The following is an 18970-nucleotide window of genomic DNA, read 5'->3' as shown; positions in this document are numbered from 1 at the left end:
GGGGAGTTTTTAAGTTCAGGAGGAGGTCACTGCTGCTGCTCACAAGGTCCTTGTGCTGCGTGTCGGTCACACCTGTCCTGGCCAGCATCCATCACAGACTTTCACTGTGCCAATACCCAAAATAGTGAGAGCAGAATAAGAAATGCTGACCGCTAGACATAGCAAGTTAATTTTTTTAAAGTCATCTTTCAAACTCAAATTACAGATGGTGATTTGTACTCTTGGGCTGTTATAGGGGCCTAACCTTACTAACATGGTGTTTGACTGAATACTTTAACTGTATAGCGACATAGCCAGAGCTTGTATAATAGTTTTCCAAAGAATCCATAAAAATGAAGATTATTTTTCAGGCTGCCATCATGTTATTCTTGTCTCATAGCACCCTTCTTGATTATTCTGAACCCTCATGGCCTGACTACCAACCAGACAACAGTGTAATCTCCCTCAGATTCCACCAGAGATAGAGTATAGACTATCTAAAATTCATAGATAACCTTCCTCTTGTCTTATCTCTCAACATGAATGCAGATGACTAAAATTCTCAAGCAGAAAATGCCCCCTTTGGGGGAGATTAAACAGTATCTCTGATGCAGACTCTCAGCTAATTTGTGATCTTTACTATGCATCATCAGGTTTCCAAGAGGCGGGGACACAAGCAGGGAGGGTCTTCTCTAATATGACTTCTAAAAGATGAAAGGGCATGAAGCTCATGTTTGCTTTCTAGAGAGCTAAACTCAAGACCATTATTAATTTCTGTTTACTATTCAGAATTTAATTAGATAAGAAAGTGTAGCAGGCACAGCACTGATTGATCTAAGGCATTTTCTAATGATTGGAGAGAATGTAAGTAGAATGGTTGTTCAAAATAAGTTCGTGAGCTGGGGATATAATCCCAGTGGAAGAACCCACCTGTGTGCACCACTGAATTGACTCCTCAGTAGCAGAGGAAGGTAGGGCTTAGCCTGACATCTGTCTTACTTAGCTAGTCAAGCTTTCTGTATATTGAAAGCAACTTTTCCAATTACAATAATAGCTGGTATCACAGGGGCCTTATTCTATAAATGGATTATTTTATCAGTTTTCAGGACAGCTGTTAAGGGTTTATTGTTGACCCTGTATTTCCAAGTTAAGGGAATTAAGTCTTGAGGTCAAGTGGTTTACCCAAATCACGGCCTTATTTTTGACCATGATGCTCCTCCAGCAACTGTGATGATGGAGCAAACTGAGAATCTGCTCTATCACTGAGCATATGCCTTTTGGTGCCTTTGGATAAGGTTCAAGTTGAGCATCATTGCTATGCTGCCTCCCTTCTAACATCCTGCTCAGATTTCTTTTGCACATCACTCAATAAACAACAATGGTGTTTCTGTGTGATGGAACTCTTTCTGCAGCACTAATGAGAGCCTCTGCCTCTCAAATGCCAGGATCCAAGGTGTGGGCCTCCACACCTGGCAAAAACTAAAGGCCACAAGGTCTTGGAGTTGTTTCTTAATAAAAATTCTTATTGCCAACCAACTTAAATGTGGTCATTTACCTGACAGTCTTGAGAAGAGAATAGGCAATTACTTTAAAATATCTTTTTCAGGTTCAGCAGATTCGTTTTGTATGTCACTGAATCCAGCACACCCAGTCCATGAGAGCTCCCAGAGCTGTAACTGCGCCCACCCACTGGGACACTCAGCATGAGAGCCCACGCCCAAAGACTTGTTTTATTAGAACTTGATTCCCCCAGGGATTACTCAGAAAGCCCTTGCAGAGCTTTAATTTGTTTGAAAAGTCAACAAAACATGCAACGTGTTTTTACAAGGGTTGTCTCTAAAATAATGAGAATCGAAGTGGAGAAATTAAAGGAAGTTATCCCAGGATGTTGAGCTTCAGTGGGGTGCGTTCTCTATTCTGTCCCGTGCACTTGGCAAACCTCACAGGGTGAATTCTCTCCATTCTCTATGCAGTCTCCCTGGATCATTTGGCAGTGAGTACCACTCCTATGAAAGGCTGTTTTAGGTATCCAGGATGTTCATGTGATGCTTACAAATAGGCATAGAGTACTGTAACTAGGGCAGTTTCTGTGTCATGGTCGGGAGACTGCTTGTGTGATAGTCAAACCCTTTGGAATGACCATCAGGCAGTCATCACTCAAAGAAGTTTTGAAGTGGGCAGGCACTGGGATTCCTGCTGCAGCGCATCATAAAATCAAACAAATTCAGCCTTGACTGATCTGTTTATATCACTGTTGGTAGCTCACAGGTTTTAAAGTCCCTTTTTCAGGCTGGGCAGTTGGCTCAGTTGGTAGAATGCTTGCACAGCATGAGAGAGGCCCTGGGTTCAAACCCCAGTACTGTGTAAACAGTTCTAGCAGCCTATGTGAGCAGGAGGTTGCAGGTTGCTCTCCACTGCATATGGCATTCCAGGCCAGCCTGTATACATGACCCAGTCTCCAGCAGTGGGAGATAGGGGAGAAGGGAGTAGACACAGTCTTCACTTGCAGGTTTTGGGTTTTGAGTTTTTGCTTTTGTTCCCCTCTTAGTGTTATGGATTTTCTTTTGCTCTTATCCAAAGAATTGAAAATGGGGGTTCACACAGATTTGCAAAAGTAGCAAGATAGCTTTAATTAGAGAAAAAAGACAGTGCAGATGAGGGTGGGGTGCAGGGGGGAGAGAGGTGTCAAGATGGATTGCAGACCATGAGAGTGAGAGTATTCCACAGCCCTAGCCCCAGCCCCAGGCCAGAGAAAAGAGTGTTTGTCACTGCTGTGTTTTTGTGCTGCCGATTGCCCTGGACTGGGAAAGAAGGATTCCTGTAGAGGGGTGCATGAGAACCCTGCCTGTTATTCAGGGTTCAGGGTATTGAAAGAGCAAATGCCAAAGCCCGGCTGGACAGAGTATTTTTCAGTCAGATTTGGTTTGAGACAGATGGCTTTATTAGTGACAAAATGCCTGACACAAACCACCTCAGGAAGGAGGCTTGTCCTCCTGCTCACGGTCGGGCAGGTTTCAGTCCATGCTCTTTGGCCTCATTGATTTGGGGCCCATGGTGAGGCAGAACAGCAAAGTGATGGGAGAATTTGAAAGAGAAGCTCACTTAAAGACAGACAGGGAACAGAGTGGGGTGCTACAGGAAGGGACTCAGGCACGACAGCCCCCACGTACCAACCCCGGGGGCCTGCTTCTCCCACCCTGCACAGTCCTTCCCTCCCAATGGTCTGTTCAGGTTGTGAACCCACAAGTTCCTCAGTGAGTGAGAGCCCAAGCCTTCTAATTGCCCCTGGAAATGCAGTCTCAGACATAACTGGAGGTATGCTTTAATTTTACTTCTATGTTGGCAGTGAGGATCAGACACCATAGTAGCCTAGGTTGGAGTCAGAAGAGAGGCAGACAGTCCAAGCAGGATCCAGGATGTGCTCGGTGGGCAGAATCGTCATCTGGAGTATCATCAAGAAAAGGAGGGGGAGCATTCCCCCCAGGTCTGCAGATTTGGTTTCCTGGGTGAAAAGCTGCTAATGTGTCCCTGAAGATAAAGACTAAGGCAGTAGTAATTGAATCGTAGCCAACTCTCTTTATCTCCAGACCCCAAAACAGTAGGTCTCTGTGTAACTAGAAGCAGAGGAGATGTGGATTTCTCTCTGTCTCTCTGTCTCTGTCTCTGTCTCTCTCTGTGTGTGTGTGTGTGTGTGTGTGTGTGTGTGTGTGTGGTTGAAGAGCATACAGATTTCTAATCTGTATCTACCAACCTGCTTTCAAAGTCTCTGCACTTGGGTGTGGTGAGATGGATCATTCAGTAAAGAGCTTGCCATTGCAAACTTAAGGACCTGAGTTCAGATCCACAACACCGAGTCAGAATCCAAGTGTGATGGTGTACCCAGAAAGGTCCCTGGGGCTTGCTGCAGGTAAGTCCATCCAGTCTAGCCAATAGCAAGCACAAGGGTCAGTAAGAGATCTTGTTTCAAACATAAGGTTAATGGCGGTTGGGGAAGACACTTGATGTCAGCTTCTGGCATGCACCACCACATTTCCAACACAAACATACAAACATTCATAAAATTAATTAATTAAAAAAATCTCTGCACTTAATCACTAACATACCAACCCAGCTGTTCTAATGGCCTTGTTGCATTCTGCTTAGCAGATTCATCTGTGTTTGTCCTTTCTTCTTCTTAGGCTCTTGTCAATGACAGTTTTATAATGTCACTGGGATTCTCTCTTCCCCATGGAGAGGTCCCCCCTCCCCAATGGAACTAATGGCAGATCTAGAGCGCTGGAGCCCTGGATGAGTGACTTTATGCTCTGTGGAGAAAGTCACAGTATTTTCTCAAAGGAGAGAAAGTTACCCCAGTAAGGCAGTATTAGCGGGAACGAACTTTCTGGTTTTTCCATTCCATTCTGTTACAGATGGCATGTTCTATCAATCAAAGCCTGCTGGGAAAGATTTTGTCTTTCCTTGTTGCAATTTAATTTTATCCTCTGCTGAACTCAGGTACATTTTAAGTACAACGCCGAAGTGCTCAGTTCACATTCGTCTGAGTTCTCTCCGAGGTGAGTCTGGTCATTTACAGGACCACTTAGGAGACAAGAGTTTGTCTAATTAGTGGATTTAGATATGTTTACCCACTTAGATAATCCAATTGTAATGTCCAAAGCATTGCTTAGCTGGGGCTCTTAAATCAGGTACCGAGACAGATTTATTGGTGATCCTGATGCGGTTGTCACTGTGTGTGAATGAAGTGTACTGTTTAGATGAGTGAACAGGTTTATTTCAAAAGACGGCAGCAGGGAGCTTGTGTCTCTCTTATAGTGGTGGGCAGCGAGCCCTTTATGTGGGAGAACCATGTGAAATAGGGGGTGGCTTATGAGGTATTGCTGAGAAGAGTGAATTGATACTTAATCCATCTTCAGAGACTGCATTAATGGAGCAATCATTCAGTCCCGAAAGGAAGTCAGAGTAGAAATACCCTCTGTGAAAGCGCGCTGCGGTGTGTAATGAGCTACACTTGGTTGCCGGGATTCTGAGCAGCTGTTCCTGCTGCTGCACTGTGCCCTGTACTATGCCCAGGGACACCTTTCATGATGATGGCCTCAAATTCCATGCTGCAATTTATTGCTGTCCTCTCTTTGGTAAAACATAAAAGCTGCTGAAATATCTTTGTCTCAGAATTGATTATTGATGCTTAATTGCTCTGCTTGGTGACCTTTTTCACTATTGCTGCTCCATTTCACCAACTGAACCTGACTTATAACTGCGTTGCTCTACCCCACTGCTAGCAGCTGAGGTCTGCAAAGGGCAAGTGCTAAGCCAGAAGGATGGAAACTACCAAGTCCCTTTTATGGAGTTGGTGTCACAGTGCAAGGAAGATGGCAGAGTGAGATAAGAGCCCTCTTGTACTCTTCCAGGCAGAACTAGATTGTCAGCTCCTCAGGCAGAGTGCCAAAATTCGTTCAGTGGCATATCCTGGTTAACACTCCAGTCATGGCATATGTCTGTTGCACTGTAACACATTACTACAAGTCTAACAACTTAAACACAGCACACGATCATGTTGAAGGTTCTGGTTCCTCTGGGTCAAGGTATCTCACCGGTCCAGTTGACAGCCATGGTGGAGGTTCATCTGGAACTTCTTTTTGGAGATGATCCACTTCCAAACTTGTTCAGGAGAGCCTCACTTTTCTCATAGCCATTGGCCAAAGGTTACTCGTGTTTCTTTGTGATGTGAGCTTCTCCAACATGACTATTAGGAAAGTGCTGACGCCAGCCATCAAGATGCAGGTTAGGATCTTTTATAGCCATGCCGGAGAAGTGATCTTCTTGCTTGGCTTCACACTGCTGCATCAGTGTCCATCACTCCAAGGCCCAGGGTACTTGGAGTTGGCATTACTGGAGGTCTTTCTGGAGTCATCCTAGCCCAGCCTTCCATGGCTGTTCAGTACATATCTGTTGAATGAATAAGATTGAAGAGCTAGGTACATGTAATTAGATTAAGAACACTGTTCACTTACCTGTCACCTCTTCATACAACTACAGGTACAAATAATCTTTTGACACTGTGATACAACATTTATCTACAATGTTCCTATTTGAGAACTTCGCATTGGTGTCTTAGCTAGGGTTTCTGTTGCTGTGAAGAGACACCATAATCATAGCAACTCTTATAAAGGCAAGCATTTAGTTGGGTTGGCTTACAGTTCAGAGGTTTAGTCCATTATCATCATGGTGGGACATGGCCTCATGCAGGAAGCCATGGTGCTGGAGAAGGAGCACTCTCGTTCTACATCTTGATTTCAGGCAGCAGGAGTGTGTGTCTACACTGGGTGTAGCTTGAACATAGAAGACCACAAAGCCTACCCCCACAGTGGCATACTTCCTCCAATAAGGCCATACCTCCTAATAGTGCCACTCCCCATAAGCTTATGAGGCCATTTACATTCAAACTACCACAACAGATTTTGTTTTGTTTTGTTTTTAAATCACAAAGCCAGAGAGATGGCCCAGTGGATAAGGGGGCTTAGAGGACTGGAGTTATGATAGCCAGCAGCCTCATAAAAAGACAGACATAGTTATGTTTGCCTGTAACCAGAGCACTGTAGAGAGTAGAGACAGGAAGATCTCTGGGACTTTCTGAACACTTATTGAAAAATGTCAAGTTCTAGGTTCAGTGAGAGATCATGAAGGAAATCATGGCAGAGAAAAAGAGGCTACAGGAAGTCACCCAATGTCCTACACACACCAGTGTACACACAAACAGGTGCAGACACCAGCATGCACACCATTGCAGAACAGGCATACACCATCTACACACCACAGCATTCTTAAAATGTCAACAAAAAAAATCTATAATTTTTTTTCCCTCAATTTTGTATCAGGCCACATTCATAGCTATCCTGGGCTGCATGTAGCCTTTGGTCCATGGTTCACTGCCCCAAGTCATGTCATTTTAATATTTGATTTGCTTTCCTTTTTTTCCCACCCAGTGCTGAAGGCATCAAACTCAAGGCATTTTACATACTGGCAAGTGCTGTCCCAGAAAGCTACTTGCTAGGCCCTGCTTAAATATTTGACACATGTCACCTCTCGCCTATTTACCTATTCCTCCTGCCTTTCTAATGTAAGCAGTGGCATTCCCTGCTGCTAGAAAAGGATTTTCTGCCACAGGATCAGTCTGGCAGCTGTTTGATCTAGCGTACCTTGTTTCTTGTATTTCTCTTGCTGCATACATGGTGGGGATTTATAACAGTCCCTACACGGCCCTTTCTGGACCCTGAGTCTTTTGTGAGTGGAGTGCCTGGAGCAGCTTTTTGCTTGGAGGAAATGAGAACGCAAAGGTGAGAGTTCACATCTAATGTGTTTTCCTTGAAGTCTCTCTATGCTGGGAAATGGCTGGCCTGCTTTCTCCCCTAAGCTCTTGCTAGTGTTGGGCTTTGCCGTGCATGGTGGGGGTATTACCAAGGGAGAGTAGGGGCTGTTCAGCAACGCCACACAGAACAGAGAGAAGCTTCCAGCTGGCTGTTGAGCTTGAAACACACTGCTCTTCTGCCCCGGGCTCCCCCAGATCACACACTTTTTTTTTTTTTTTCTCTTTTTTAAGGTCACAGTAGTATCACTGTGAGACAGTGAACATTGTAGCCTAATACTCTAGGTTGAACCTCATGGGTTTGGAATTTTATATGTGCTCTCTAGTCCAAGAGCCAGCTCTCCTTGGAAAAGGCTAACTTGGATGGGACAGGTGGTTCTGGAACCATATATTCAGCTTCTGGAAGACAAATTTAAAGACACAGGGCAAAAGCCCATGTGGCCCTCTGCTGGTGCTGTTTGCCAAATGCCTGCCCTACCCACACCCTCCTCCTCTTCTATGGCTTTGCATTGAGTGTGAGGTGAACTGAAAGCCAAAAAAATGGACTTGACCACCACACTTAAGACACTGACACCCATGAATGTGGGACACTGCCTATATGGGCAGTAAGCAAGCCTGTCTTGGCACAGTCTGATGTGGGGCAGATTTGTGGCTTTTTCTGAAGATGAACAACTCCTGAGTTAACTAGTAACCACCAAGACTATCAGCTGACAGGAATCAAGCCATGTCAGGGCCCGAGCTCTGTTGAACAGAGTTTGTATCCTGCTAGCACACACTTCTCTTTGTGTCAATCCTTACCGGGAGTTGTGGTGTAGAAACTTTTCCTCTGCCTGTGGCAGCTTGTCCTGGAGGTCTGGCCATCAAGTGCTGGAGGTGAGATGATAACCAAGGACCAGATCCTTCCCCTTGGACGGGCTCCCTGTACCTGCAGCTGTGGTGACACTGCACAGAAAGCTATGAGGTTAGAGGGAAGGTCTAACACTGGGGTGTGCTGTAGGTAAACATGTTTGGGGTTTGCTGTATTCACAGCTGTATGCAGATCCACATGTCTGTGTGGGTGTTGGGCTCTGTCACTCTCCACCTTATTCCCTCAGATCAGGCTCTCTCACTGAACAGGAAACTAGGCTGCTAGTCTGCAAGCCCCATGGATCCTCCTGTTCCTACCCACAACAGTGCTGAGATAAAATCCACACAGCCATGTCTGGCTACTGTTACATGTGTTCGTGGACCTGAACTCAGGTCCTTATCCTCATAAGTGTTCTTACCAGTTGAGCTACCTCTCCAGCCTTGATCTTGGATTTTATAGTCCCATTTAGAGCCACCCTTCTGAGCAGGAATCTACTCTTAGATTCTCCTGGAGACTGTAATGTGTACTTCAGCAAAGCCCCTACTGCCTTGCTGTACCTCACTCCCACCCACTACCTCCACCCATCCCTGTACTTTGTGCCTTGCCTCTTTCTGAGGCTTGTCCCCATTTTCCTTCTTGATTTCCTTGTGATGGGAGGTGCTAAATGCTTCAGCACCTCTGATCCCACCTTTCATAATCCTGTTACAGCATTGACAGCTGGCAGAGAAGATGGTGCTGAGATGTCAGAAGGGAAGAAAGACACCTGAGCATCCACACCTGAAACTTTAGGCTGTACCCAAGAAAAGCGGTATTTCTGAGTTCCAGTAAGAGACTGGAGAAAGCCAGAGTGGTTGGAGTGTAGCTTAGCAGGGACCAAGTTAGTGGAAAACTTGCTCCCTCGGGCATAGACACATTGCCTAATATCCATGCTGGGAAGATGGATCAGTGGGTAAGATAATGCTGCATAAGTGGAGCCTGAGTTCAGATCCCCAGAATCCACTTAAAAATTCAGGCTCAGCCACACACACCCATAACCCCACACTGGAGGGCAGAGACGGGAGGATTGCCAGGACTGGCTGGCTACTGTCTGTCCCAGTTACCTTATCTTTGTTGTGCTGCCTTAAAGACTGTGATCAAAGCCACTTGGGGAGGAATAGGTTTCTTTGGCTTACAAGACCAATCACAGTTCGTCACGGAGAGAAGCTGAGGCAGGAACAGTAACAGAAGCCATGGAGGAATGCTGGGTATTGGCTCGCTCAGCTTGCTTTCTTATACAATCCAAGATCACCTCCCCAGGAGAGGCACCACCGCAAAGAGTGGGCCCTCCACATGAATCATCAGTCAAGAAGACATCCCAACATCCCACAGACTTGCCTACAGGCCGGTCTGATGGAAACATTTCTCAGTTGAGGCTCCCTTTTCTTAGATGACCCTGGCTGGTATCTGGTTGACAAAACAAAAACAAACAAATAGGAACACACACACACACACACACACACACACACACACACACACACACACGACTTAATGTTAGTAGCAGAAAGTAGTCACTCTTTTAGCTGCAGGTAAGGGCTCTGTGAAGTAGTGGGTAAGAGGCCAAGGTGAAAATGGTCTGTACAGGGAAGCTCTTAGCAGCAAGATACCAAAGTGCAGTGAAAGGTAGCTGAGCTGCGGCAGTCACGATGAAAGAACACGCAGTCTCCTTGCTGTGTGGTTCTTAGGTGAGAGATTGAGGGAGAGGAGGCTGATGTGAAATTGGACCTCATGGGAAGCTCCTGCCCTCTTTCTGATCAGGTGTGTTAGCCTCCAAATGCACAGTTATCTGCTAGGCCTCAGGCTGGTTGGATCATTTCTGCAGTTCAGGAAGGCTGTCCAAACTCTCTGTTGTTTGACACTTTCCCCCACAGTCCTGGTTCATGGGATAGCTCTACCCTCTGCATACATAAATCTTTTTTTCCCCAAGAGGATGGTTATTGGCTGGATATGAGGTTTGTGGTAGTAAAGTAGCAGCTGCCAATGTCAGATTTAGGACAAGGAAGTTGTCTTGGCCACCCTGTCTACCAGATGGCTGGGACCTGATAGATTGACAATTATTAGAATCAGAGACAAGGGCCAAATGGCGCAGGGTTCGGGAAAGGATATAGGAGCCTGTTTGAATGTGGCACACGTGGTCTGCCGGGGCTACTCTGCATCTGTTTCATTTTGGTCCAAGTTGGGGATAAGCACAGCCCATCCTGTGGTGCCTGGATGACAAGCATTCGATGTGGAGACAACGGAGAACCTAGCCACTAACTTGATAATGGTACAAACCCATGTGGTGAGTGACCCTTGAAAAGGCAATTTGCTGGCTTAGATCTCAATAGCTTGGGCCTGTAGTTAGTCTTTAGCCCAAAGTCCATGTCAGCTTCCTGGGTTGGCAGTGTGTAGTGGAGTTCTATCTGAAGACAACTGGAAGGCGTTGACTCCGAGCCCTCTGTCATTTTATGTGCCATCTTTTGAAGATGACTGATGCTACAGAGCTGCTCAAAATTGCAAGTGCCAGGAGCTAAGTTTTTTTCAGTTCAAGCCCAAACTGTGGGAAGAGGGGGTCTCCCTCCTCATCATTTTAAAGCTCATTTGTGGAAGTTCTGGATTCTCTGTATTACCATGCAACTTCTTTGATCTTAAAGCAGAAGGAAGTTTCAAGAGCCAGGAAAGCACTCAGGTGGCTCTGAAAGGAGCAGAATATTACACAGTTGAGTGGATTCAAATGCAGATTTTCTGAAATCTGAACTCAGAGTGGTCCTACAGCAAAGCACGCAGACATACTCAGGGCAGGACCACTGCTGTTCGGCAGTCACTGATGGCACGGTTCAGGATGACTTGCTGTCCACTAGGACCCACCCCAGGCAGACACTGCATGTGGAGCCGGAGCTTTCAGTCCCCATTGCAGGGATGTGGACACTGAAGCTGTGGGGGTTCATGCCTGATTTAGAGTTCCGTTTTTCTCACCCTCTCTCTTGGCCTCCTTCTAGCTGGAACAGAAACCAGAATGTAAACACGGGTTGCTAAAATACCCTTGTTCGCTGCCATCGCATTGAAAAGCTGCCCACATTGCTTAGCTGATATCCACAATTTTGTTTAAGTGGCAAATTGATTGAAACAGTCAGTGGAAGGGATTATTTCAGTGAGGGTTTTGCCTTCCTGGAACAAATCCACTTATTAGCATGCAGTTTGGATTCCCCGCCCATGGACTGAAGAATGAGCTCGTATTATTAGGCAGTTTCTTTGACTAGCCAACAGCTCCATTTTCTTTCCCTCTCCTTGCCTGTCTTCTCACTGGTAGCTGAAGAGACTGTATAGAGACTTTCAATTGTAGGGTTGCTCTGAATCTGGGCTCCCGCCTTTGAGCTCAGATGAGACCAGGTCTGAGTTGAACTCAAAGGTGCTGTAATCACAAGTGAACAGAAATTGAGCTTGGATTAGTTTGCCTGGTTATTTTCCACTGTATGTTATCAGTGGGTGTCAGTCATGGAGGATTAGGAACACTTCCTTTGAGCCTTCACACCATCAGACAAGACTAAATGCAGTGAGGGGCCCCTGACTGTAAGACATCCCTTCTCCTCTTGGATGGAGCATCATGGTACAGTAATCCCCCTTATCTGGAAGGGCTGCATTCAAAGCTGAAACCTGAAGGTTATACCAGACCTAACATAATTATATTTTTCTACCCATGCATACCTACAGTGAAGTTCAATGGACAGATTAATTAATTAATTGGTATTCACAGTAAGAAATTAACAATAGTATCTTATTAGAAAGCAGGCATGGAGATTCATGGCTGTCATCTCAGCCCTTGGAAAGTAGAGGCAGGAGGATTAGGATTTCAAAGTCTTCCTCAGTCTCCTAGAAAGTTCAAGGCCAGTGTGAGACCTTATCGCAAAACAGACAAACAAACAACTAATAATAGAATAATTATAACAATGTACTGCAATAAAATTGCTGGTATTTGGGGCCATTAGTGAGTAGAATAAGGGCTACTTGAACATAAGCACTGCAGGGCCATCTGATCTGAAACCTGAGATTTGAGAACTAAGGGACCAACAGGAAGGAAGCTGGTCCCATGTGGGCACACAGGGTAGTGGCTCATTTATGTTCTAGACATCAGAGGATTTCATCCCCAACCCAGAACAGTGTTCAATTTAAAACTTAGGAATTATTTGTTTCTTTTTTAAGGTTCTTCTCCTCTGCCGCCTCCTCCTCCTCCTCCTCCTCCTCCTCCTCCTCCTCCTCCTCCTCTTCACTTGCTTGCTTTTTGAGAGAGAGTCTCATATAGTCCAGGATTTCTCTGAACTCCGTTTGTAGCTGAGGATAACCCTGAACTCCTGCCTCCATCTCTTAGTGCTGAGATTAGACAGGCCCATCACCACATCCTGCTAGGAGTTTCATCCGTTCAGGTAATAGTTGGCTATAGGTGAATGAAATTCAGACAGTGAACCTTTTGCACACAGTTTCAGGACCTTTGCCACCATCGGCCACAGAAGGGTAGCATCATTTTGAAGGGTTGAGTCAGCTGAATTGGTCTGATAAGGAATCTTGTTTAGAAAACTTTATAACACAGCATAAGCAACATGTAGTGGTGGAGAAAGTTATTATGGCCGTTCCTCCAACATCAGCCAATGTGTACAGTTTGCTCTGTTGAAACCACAGTCATACTATTATTCCTGGGTCCTGTGAATTAGCTAGTCAGCCCTGGTTGGATGAGCTCAGCAGCTGTACACAGGATGCAGGTGTTCAGTAGAGGCCACATGCCTTTGAGTGGACTTGCTCCCTGGATTGCCCATGTTCACTCCCTCTTCCCTTTTAGCCTGTGATAAGCGAGTTTGCGGTTCTTCTCATGGTGGCCTTATAGTCTCAATGCTTTAAGAGCATCTGCCTTTATTACATTCACCAGATTTCCCTAACCCCAAACAATAAGATAGACATTTTCTTTCCAAAGCAGGAAAAATTGATACACACTCTTGATGGAGGACAGCAGACCCCAGCTCTAGAGGTGTGGCATGGAGGGGTTTGTGGCCACCTCCCATCTCTTCAGACTTTAGGAGTTTAGGTAATTAGACTAACATGAACATTTCCACTCCCCTGTGTCAATCTCTTGGTGCATAACAAAATACATAAGACAGATGGCTTAGAAAAGCTTTATTTTGACTCATGTTATGTGTTCAAGTCCATGATTGATTGTCCCCACCCCTCTTACTTTGTACCTGAGGTCCTATTACATGGTGGAATGTGTAGTGGGGCTGATGTCATCACTCAGCAAGCTGAAAGAGAAGGAGGGTGCGTCTAGGGTCCCATAGGCCCCACCAGGGCATGTCTCCAATGATTAAGAACCTCCCAACTAGGCCCAAACTCTTAAATAAAGGTTCCCTCACCTCCCATAGCACCCCTTGAAGACAAAGCCTTAAGCACAAGGTAAGGACACTCATCCAAAACTCCCTTCTACCTACAGCTGTGGCTTTTTCTCTGGGCTCTTACTGGATTCTGGGCTTTTGAAACGTGACCACATTTACTGATAAGAGTCTCTTATAGTCTTGAGTTGTGATCCCTTTTGGGGGCCACGGTCTAAATTTTTGATCATTTACTTGAATGATGGAAATATAGTATTTCTTCAAATATAATTTTGGTTTGATATATACTACGAATACTTGCCATATGTTGGCTTTTTAAGAATGTTTTATTCTCTAATTAGTATATGCCCTCATTTGGGCTCCCTGTCAGACAATATGGAGGCTCAGTCATGGCAACTTCCAGGATTTTACCCATGTAATCTAACACTCTGAGTCCTTATTTACTGTCGATCAGCCCCTCCTTCCTTCTTTCCTTCCTTCCTTCCTTCCTTCCTTCCTTCCTTCCTTCCTTCCTTCCTTACTTCCTGCCTTCCTTCCTGCCTTCCTCCTTTCCCTCATCTGTAGTGTTTACAGTGTAGTACCAACTCCCATATGATGTTACGTTTTTAGTTTATAGACATAATACTGCATAATGGCCAGTGTGCTCTGAATAGGTAGTCATAACTTGGGGCTCCAGACATTGAGTTCTTCAACACACCATTGACCTCAACATCCTGTAATCCTTCATTGTAAGGTATAATCATAAGCATCATTGATGTTTAACAGCAGTCCTATTCTCCTCACTAGATGTCAAGGGCTCTGTAGAATCCTGCCCCACCCCCTCCTGTCTTCACCTACTATAGTTGTGACAACCAGAATGTCGTGGGCATGATCACATGTTGCCTTGGGGGGAAGAGGTGTCCCAGTTTATATTTTAGAGCCACTGCTGTGTTCTGGAGCTGCAGGAGCAAAAAGGGAAGGAAATGTGTGAAGTGTGGATTATTCTCCAAGAGAGCATATCAGAAATGGCAGCTCAACAGGGGTGGGGGCATCTGTGTAAGCTAGAAGTAGTGTATATCCTTTGTAGTTCCTAGAAATTCAACATCGGCTGCTTCTGGATTCCTCTGAGTTAACTTTAAACAGCAAATTGGGTTTTGCTGCACATTGAAAGGTTCATCAATATCTCAACTTCATTATGTGAGAAGTGGATTAATAGGAAATGCAGTCCCTGAAGGGGAAAAAATGCAGGAACTATGCTAACCACAGATAATGGATTTTGAAAAGCTTTTTATTTTTAGGGGAGAAAAAGGACATACATAGAAGTAGAAAGGATGTATCATGACCCATCCTATACCTATCATTCAAGGTCCCAAATGATTGGGTCAAGGTCAGTCTCATGTCTCCCCACTCTCTGGTCGCTATCCACTCCTAGATTACTTTAAAGCACACTTCAGACATTGTTGTATTTCATTCGTAAATATTTCATTGTACATATCTAAGAGAAAGTACTTGAAATGATAACTCTAGCATGCTGGGATCATCTAGCAAAGGCAATAATATGCTAAGTAGTATCTATAAGTTGAAGGAATGAACCAGTGGGCCCATGGACAATGAGACTTGGTCTGGAAAAGCATCAATTTTAGAAGATGAAAGTAGCCTACAGAGAACATGGGTTTTCCCAGGGAACTGGGGTTTTTATGGAGGAGAGTGAGCTGGCAGGGAACTGGGCCATTTTCTAAGGAGAAGAAGAAAACACAATCACCAGGAGGCGTGGAATATTCCATCCATGATGGATTATTCTCTGATGACTTTCAATGACTTTTTAGCCGATCATGACTACTTTTAATAAAACAGAGCAGTTGCTTTTTGAGGCTTTGCTACGAAGGTGGTATTTCTCTCCTGTTATAATATATTCTGAGAAGTTTCTTTGTTGTGATTTAGACTTCCTCACTTGATTTTATTGTGTCATAAATCTCTGGCATTTGGTGAGCACCATGGTATATGTGAGACCTAAACAGCTTGCTAGATGCATCCATTTCCCCCTTCTCTTTAGAAGATTAAACTGAGGCTGTTGTAGCCGATGCCAGGACAGATTTAACCAATCGTGTTTCCTTTACATGTAGGTCAGTCCGAGGGACAATTCTGCACTGGATCCTATTATCCACGGGTTGAAGGGCGTCGTACATCATGGTGAGTAAGCTCCATCTTCTTCCTTCAGCTAGAAAGTGAAGAGCTGGGATCTTCACCTGAAGGAATCAGGTTATCTTGCCGAGGACAGAGGCTGGTGCCACCTTGCCCTCTGCTGTGCAAGGGCTTTAGAGCCATTATCTTATGAGTAAAGAGCACCTGCATTTATAACCTGCAAATGGGCCTGGGTTAACAATGAGCCATTTGTTTCCCCTCAGGTATTTCTGTGAATGCATGTGTTGTAAATCAAAATGCTATAAGAGATATGATGCTTTAGGTGTTGAATCCGCCATTTGTCTCATTTCTCCCCTAAAAATATTCCTTTTTCACGTGTCTTGTCACTTGTAAATATTTGTGAGTTGCCTCTCAGGTTTAAGAGGGAAAACATAAGTAGCCAGAACAAGCCATTAAACTTCACAGTCTGTGAGCCGGCACCATGCAGCTGGGAAAATGGAAAGGGCGAGGCTGGTGTTCTCTGCAGCAGACATCACATCCCCAGGCCTAGGCCTGGGGGAGGAAGGAAGAGGGATGGCTTCTGTCTCTTCCAGCTGGGTTCTTGGCGGAATCTCCCTGCAACTTCATTATCAGCAATGCATCATTACCTGTGCACCAGGATGCTCTCATTTCAGAAGCACCCTTGCTGCAGGAAGGTGTTGAGTCCGGATCTCATGTAATGATTTGTAAAGTTTTAATAATCTAATTAGAATTCCAACGACATTGACAAAAATAGCATTAGTAACCATAATAAATCTCCTTCCATTCCCACCACTGTGATAAAATGTCTTCACACCTTTTGAGAGGATGTCTTCTGACATGAGCCAACTCTGTAGAGCTTAACAAATACCTCTTGCAGGGAAACTAAGCTTGTTATCAGAGTTTGATTAAGTTGGATTGAGCATTAATTGTTCTGTTCAGTCATGCAGCAGGTAACAAGAATATACCAAGTGAAAACGGAAAAGTGAGAGCTGAGCGGTGGCTCAGTCAGTATAGTGTCCGTGCCAGAAGTGTGAGGACCTTTACACACATCTCCAGCACCCACATAAAAGCCAAGCTTGGCAGCATACGTCAGAACTCCAGTACCGGGGTGGGGTGTGTTCAGGGACAAGATAACCCTAGATCTCACTGGTGGACCAGCCAGCCCAGCCTAATCCAAGAGAGACCCTACCTCAAAAAACAAGGTGGAGAGAGATCAAGGAAAACACTCAGTTCTGCTCTGCACGTGCACACCGTGTGCATTTGCACATATTCGTCTGCCACACCCATACTAAACACACCCACATGGACAAAGAAAGAAGAGCGTGTGATGACCGACAGCATCCCATGGAGCTTTCTCACTTGCAGCTTGCACCCTCCCTTCCAAATCTACGTTAAGAAAGGCACCCCCTTCTGGAACTCAAACCCAGGGCCTCACTGGTGGTAATCCTCCACCGTCGAGGTGTCTCCACATATCTCATCTGTGAGGACTCTTTCCTCAGGACGTGGATGGCCCTCGCCAAACCCCTCCTGACACCATCTTCTTCTTGAGTATGAGTTATTCAAAGAGGGGTGCAAATAATTCAGCACAGGAGCACTCTGTCCGACTTAGGGATACAGCGACTCCAGGTTCTACCCAGGACTCTGACAGGAAGGAGCTGCAAACAGTGTCTGCTGACAAGAGAAGTTTACATCTCTCAAGTGAAAATGAGATGTGTGCCTGACCACAGGCAGCCCTGGCTTTGGGCATAGAGACACCTCCGCCAGTTCTTATGAGAAGGGAGAGGAAGAGAGGCGCTGCCCCTCTCTTGCTGCGGTCTTTGCAAATGTCTCCTGTGAAGCCCTCTGCTGGCACACTTCTCCTCCTCTCCTGCGTGTTGACCAAGGATCTTGTCTGAAAAGTGACTCGTCCACTCCCATCATTGTCTGTCCTGTCATCCAGGTTTCTTTCTCAAGGTACCTGGAAGACCTTCTCTGCTTGTTTACTCATACAATGCCTCCCCAAGTGTGAGCCTCAGTAAAGGCCAAAGGACGACACAGCACATCCGGCAAGCAGCAGCTGCCCAGTAAATCACGAATAATGCTAAGTCAGGGAAAGGACCACACATACAAGTGAGAGTATTAATGTATGAACATAGAAAGCAAAGCGGGGTGGGGGGAGGACTGAAGACCACTGAGGCTTGGCTCTGACAGAGAAGAGAAAGTGAAAATGCTGGGTGGGGTGGGGATGTCAGAAGAGAGTGCCCTTCTCCCAGAAGGGATGGACATCTTGAAGAGTTGAAAGCGCTTGTGTTGAATTAGAAGTGGTTTTGGTTGACGGTCCTGTGAGGGGTTTGTGGGATCTGCTGATTTGAAGGAGCATAAATAATTACGCTCTTCGCGGATTCTCTGGCAAGGGAGTGATGGTATGATGTGTGAAGCGCCGAAGCAATGTGGATTGCTGAAGCGGCCTGGACTTCCTAACCGCTAGGGGTTGGATCTTAGAAAGTTAGTTTGTTATTAACTGACTTGTTGTTGTTAGTAAGAAGAATCTTCTATGTTCCTTCAGCTGAGATGTAATTATCTGATCTTGGCTACGCTGCCTGCTTGGCACTTGGTCACAGGGGTGCTCTGTGAATCAGATGCCAAGATGGAGTTTTAAGTGTAAGAGAGGTTTCTCATGGGGAAAGATGGCCTGGGGAGAATAGGGCCAAGAGGTGGAGTTGAGAAGAGTGTTCATTCTTACAGCAGAGAGAAAAACACGAGGCAGCAAGAGGCTCTATTTAGTCTTGGCCTGGACGTCAGAGAACCCCAAAGCCAAGACTGCCCCTGCATGGAGCCCTGCATAGGATCCTTATGGCCTATGTGACTCCCTGCTTGTGTGCTCATTGGCTGGATCAACCTGGTGGGAATACAACACGAAGACACTGAGAAAATCTGGAAGATGTGACCTGACCTCAGCTTGTCTCTGGAAGGAGTGTCGCAGGGCCACTCTACAGATAGCGTAGAGTTCTTCTGCTTCCTTCCAGAGTCGTCCACCTGATCCCCTCCCAGTGGCTGCTCTACTGCATATCCTTCCTTCTAAAATGTTAGGTGGATCTTATAAGTGGTGTCATTTGTTCCTCCTGTAGTGATTGACACCACCGAGCTAGGTGTGGAGTGCGTCTGCACTCCCGGGAGGAACCTCTGGTTAAGCAGACAGCAGCTTGAAGAGTAGCCAATTTCACTCAGACTTGGGGATGTGGAGCTGTCAAGTGTGAGGCCTGAAGAGTGCTG

At 45.6% G+C, this 18970-nt stretch overlaps 1 protein-coding gene across 2 annotated transcripts in view; it reads left to right on the top strand.

The window, feature by feature from the left end:
* Ptprg (protein tyrosine phosphatase receptor type G) overlaps positions 1-18970 on the top strand; it is a 697305-nt gene that overhangs the window by 533015 nt on the left and 145320 nt on the right. For both annotated transcript variants that reach the window (XM_036200071.1, XM_036200070.1), the window contains exon 6: positions 15679-15745. In XM_036200071.1, the coding sequence (XP_036055964.1) occupies positions 15679-15745 (67 nt within the window). The remainder of the gene's footprint in view (positions 1-15678; positions 15746-18970) is intronic.

The sequence above is a fragment of the Onychomys torridus genome, chromosome 9 (genome assembly GCF_903995425.1).
Source record: "Onychomys torridus chromosome 9, mOncTor1.1, whole genome shotgun sequence".
Lineage (NCBI taxonomy): Eukaryota > Metazoa > Chordata > Mammalia > Rodentia > Cricetidae > Onychomys > Onychomys torridus.
Note: the sequence above shows the minus strand (reverse complement) of the source record. Positions and strands in the feature narration are given on the sequence as shown.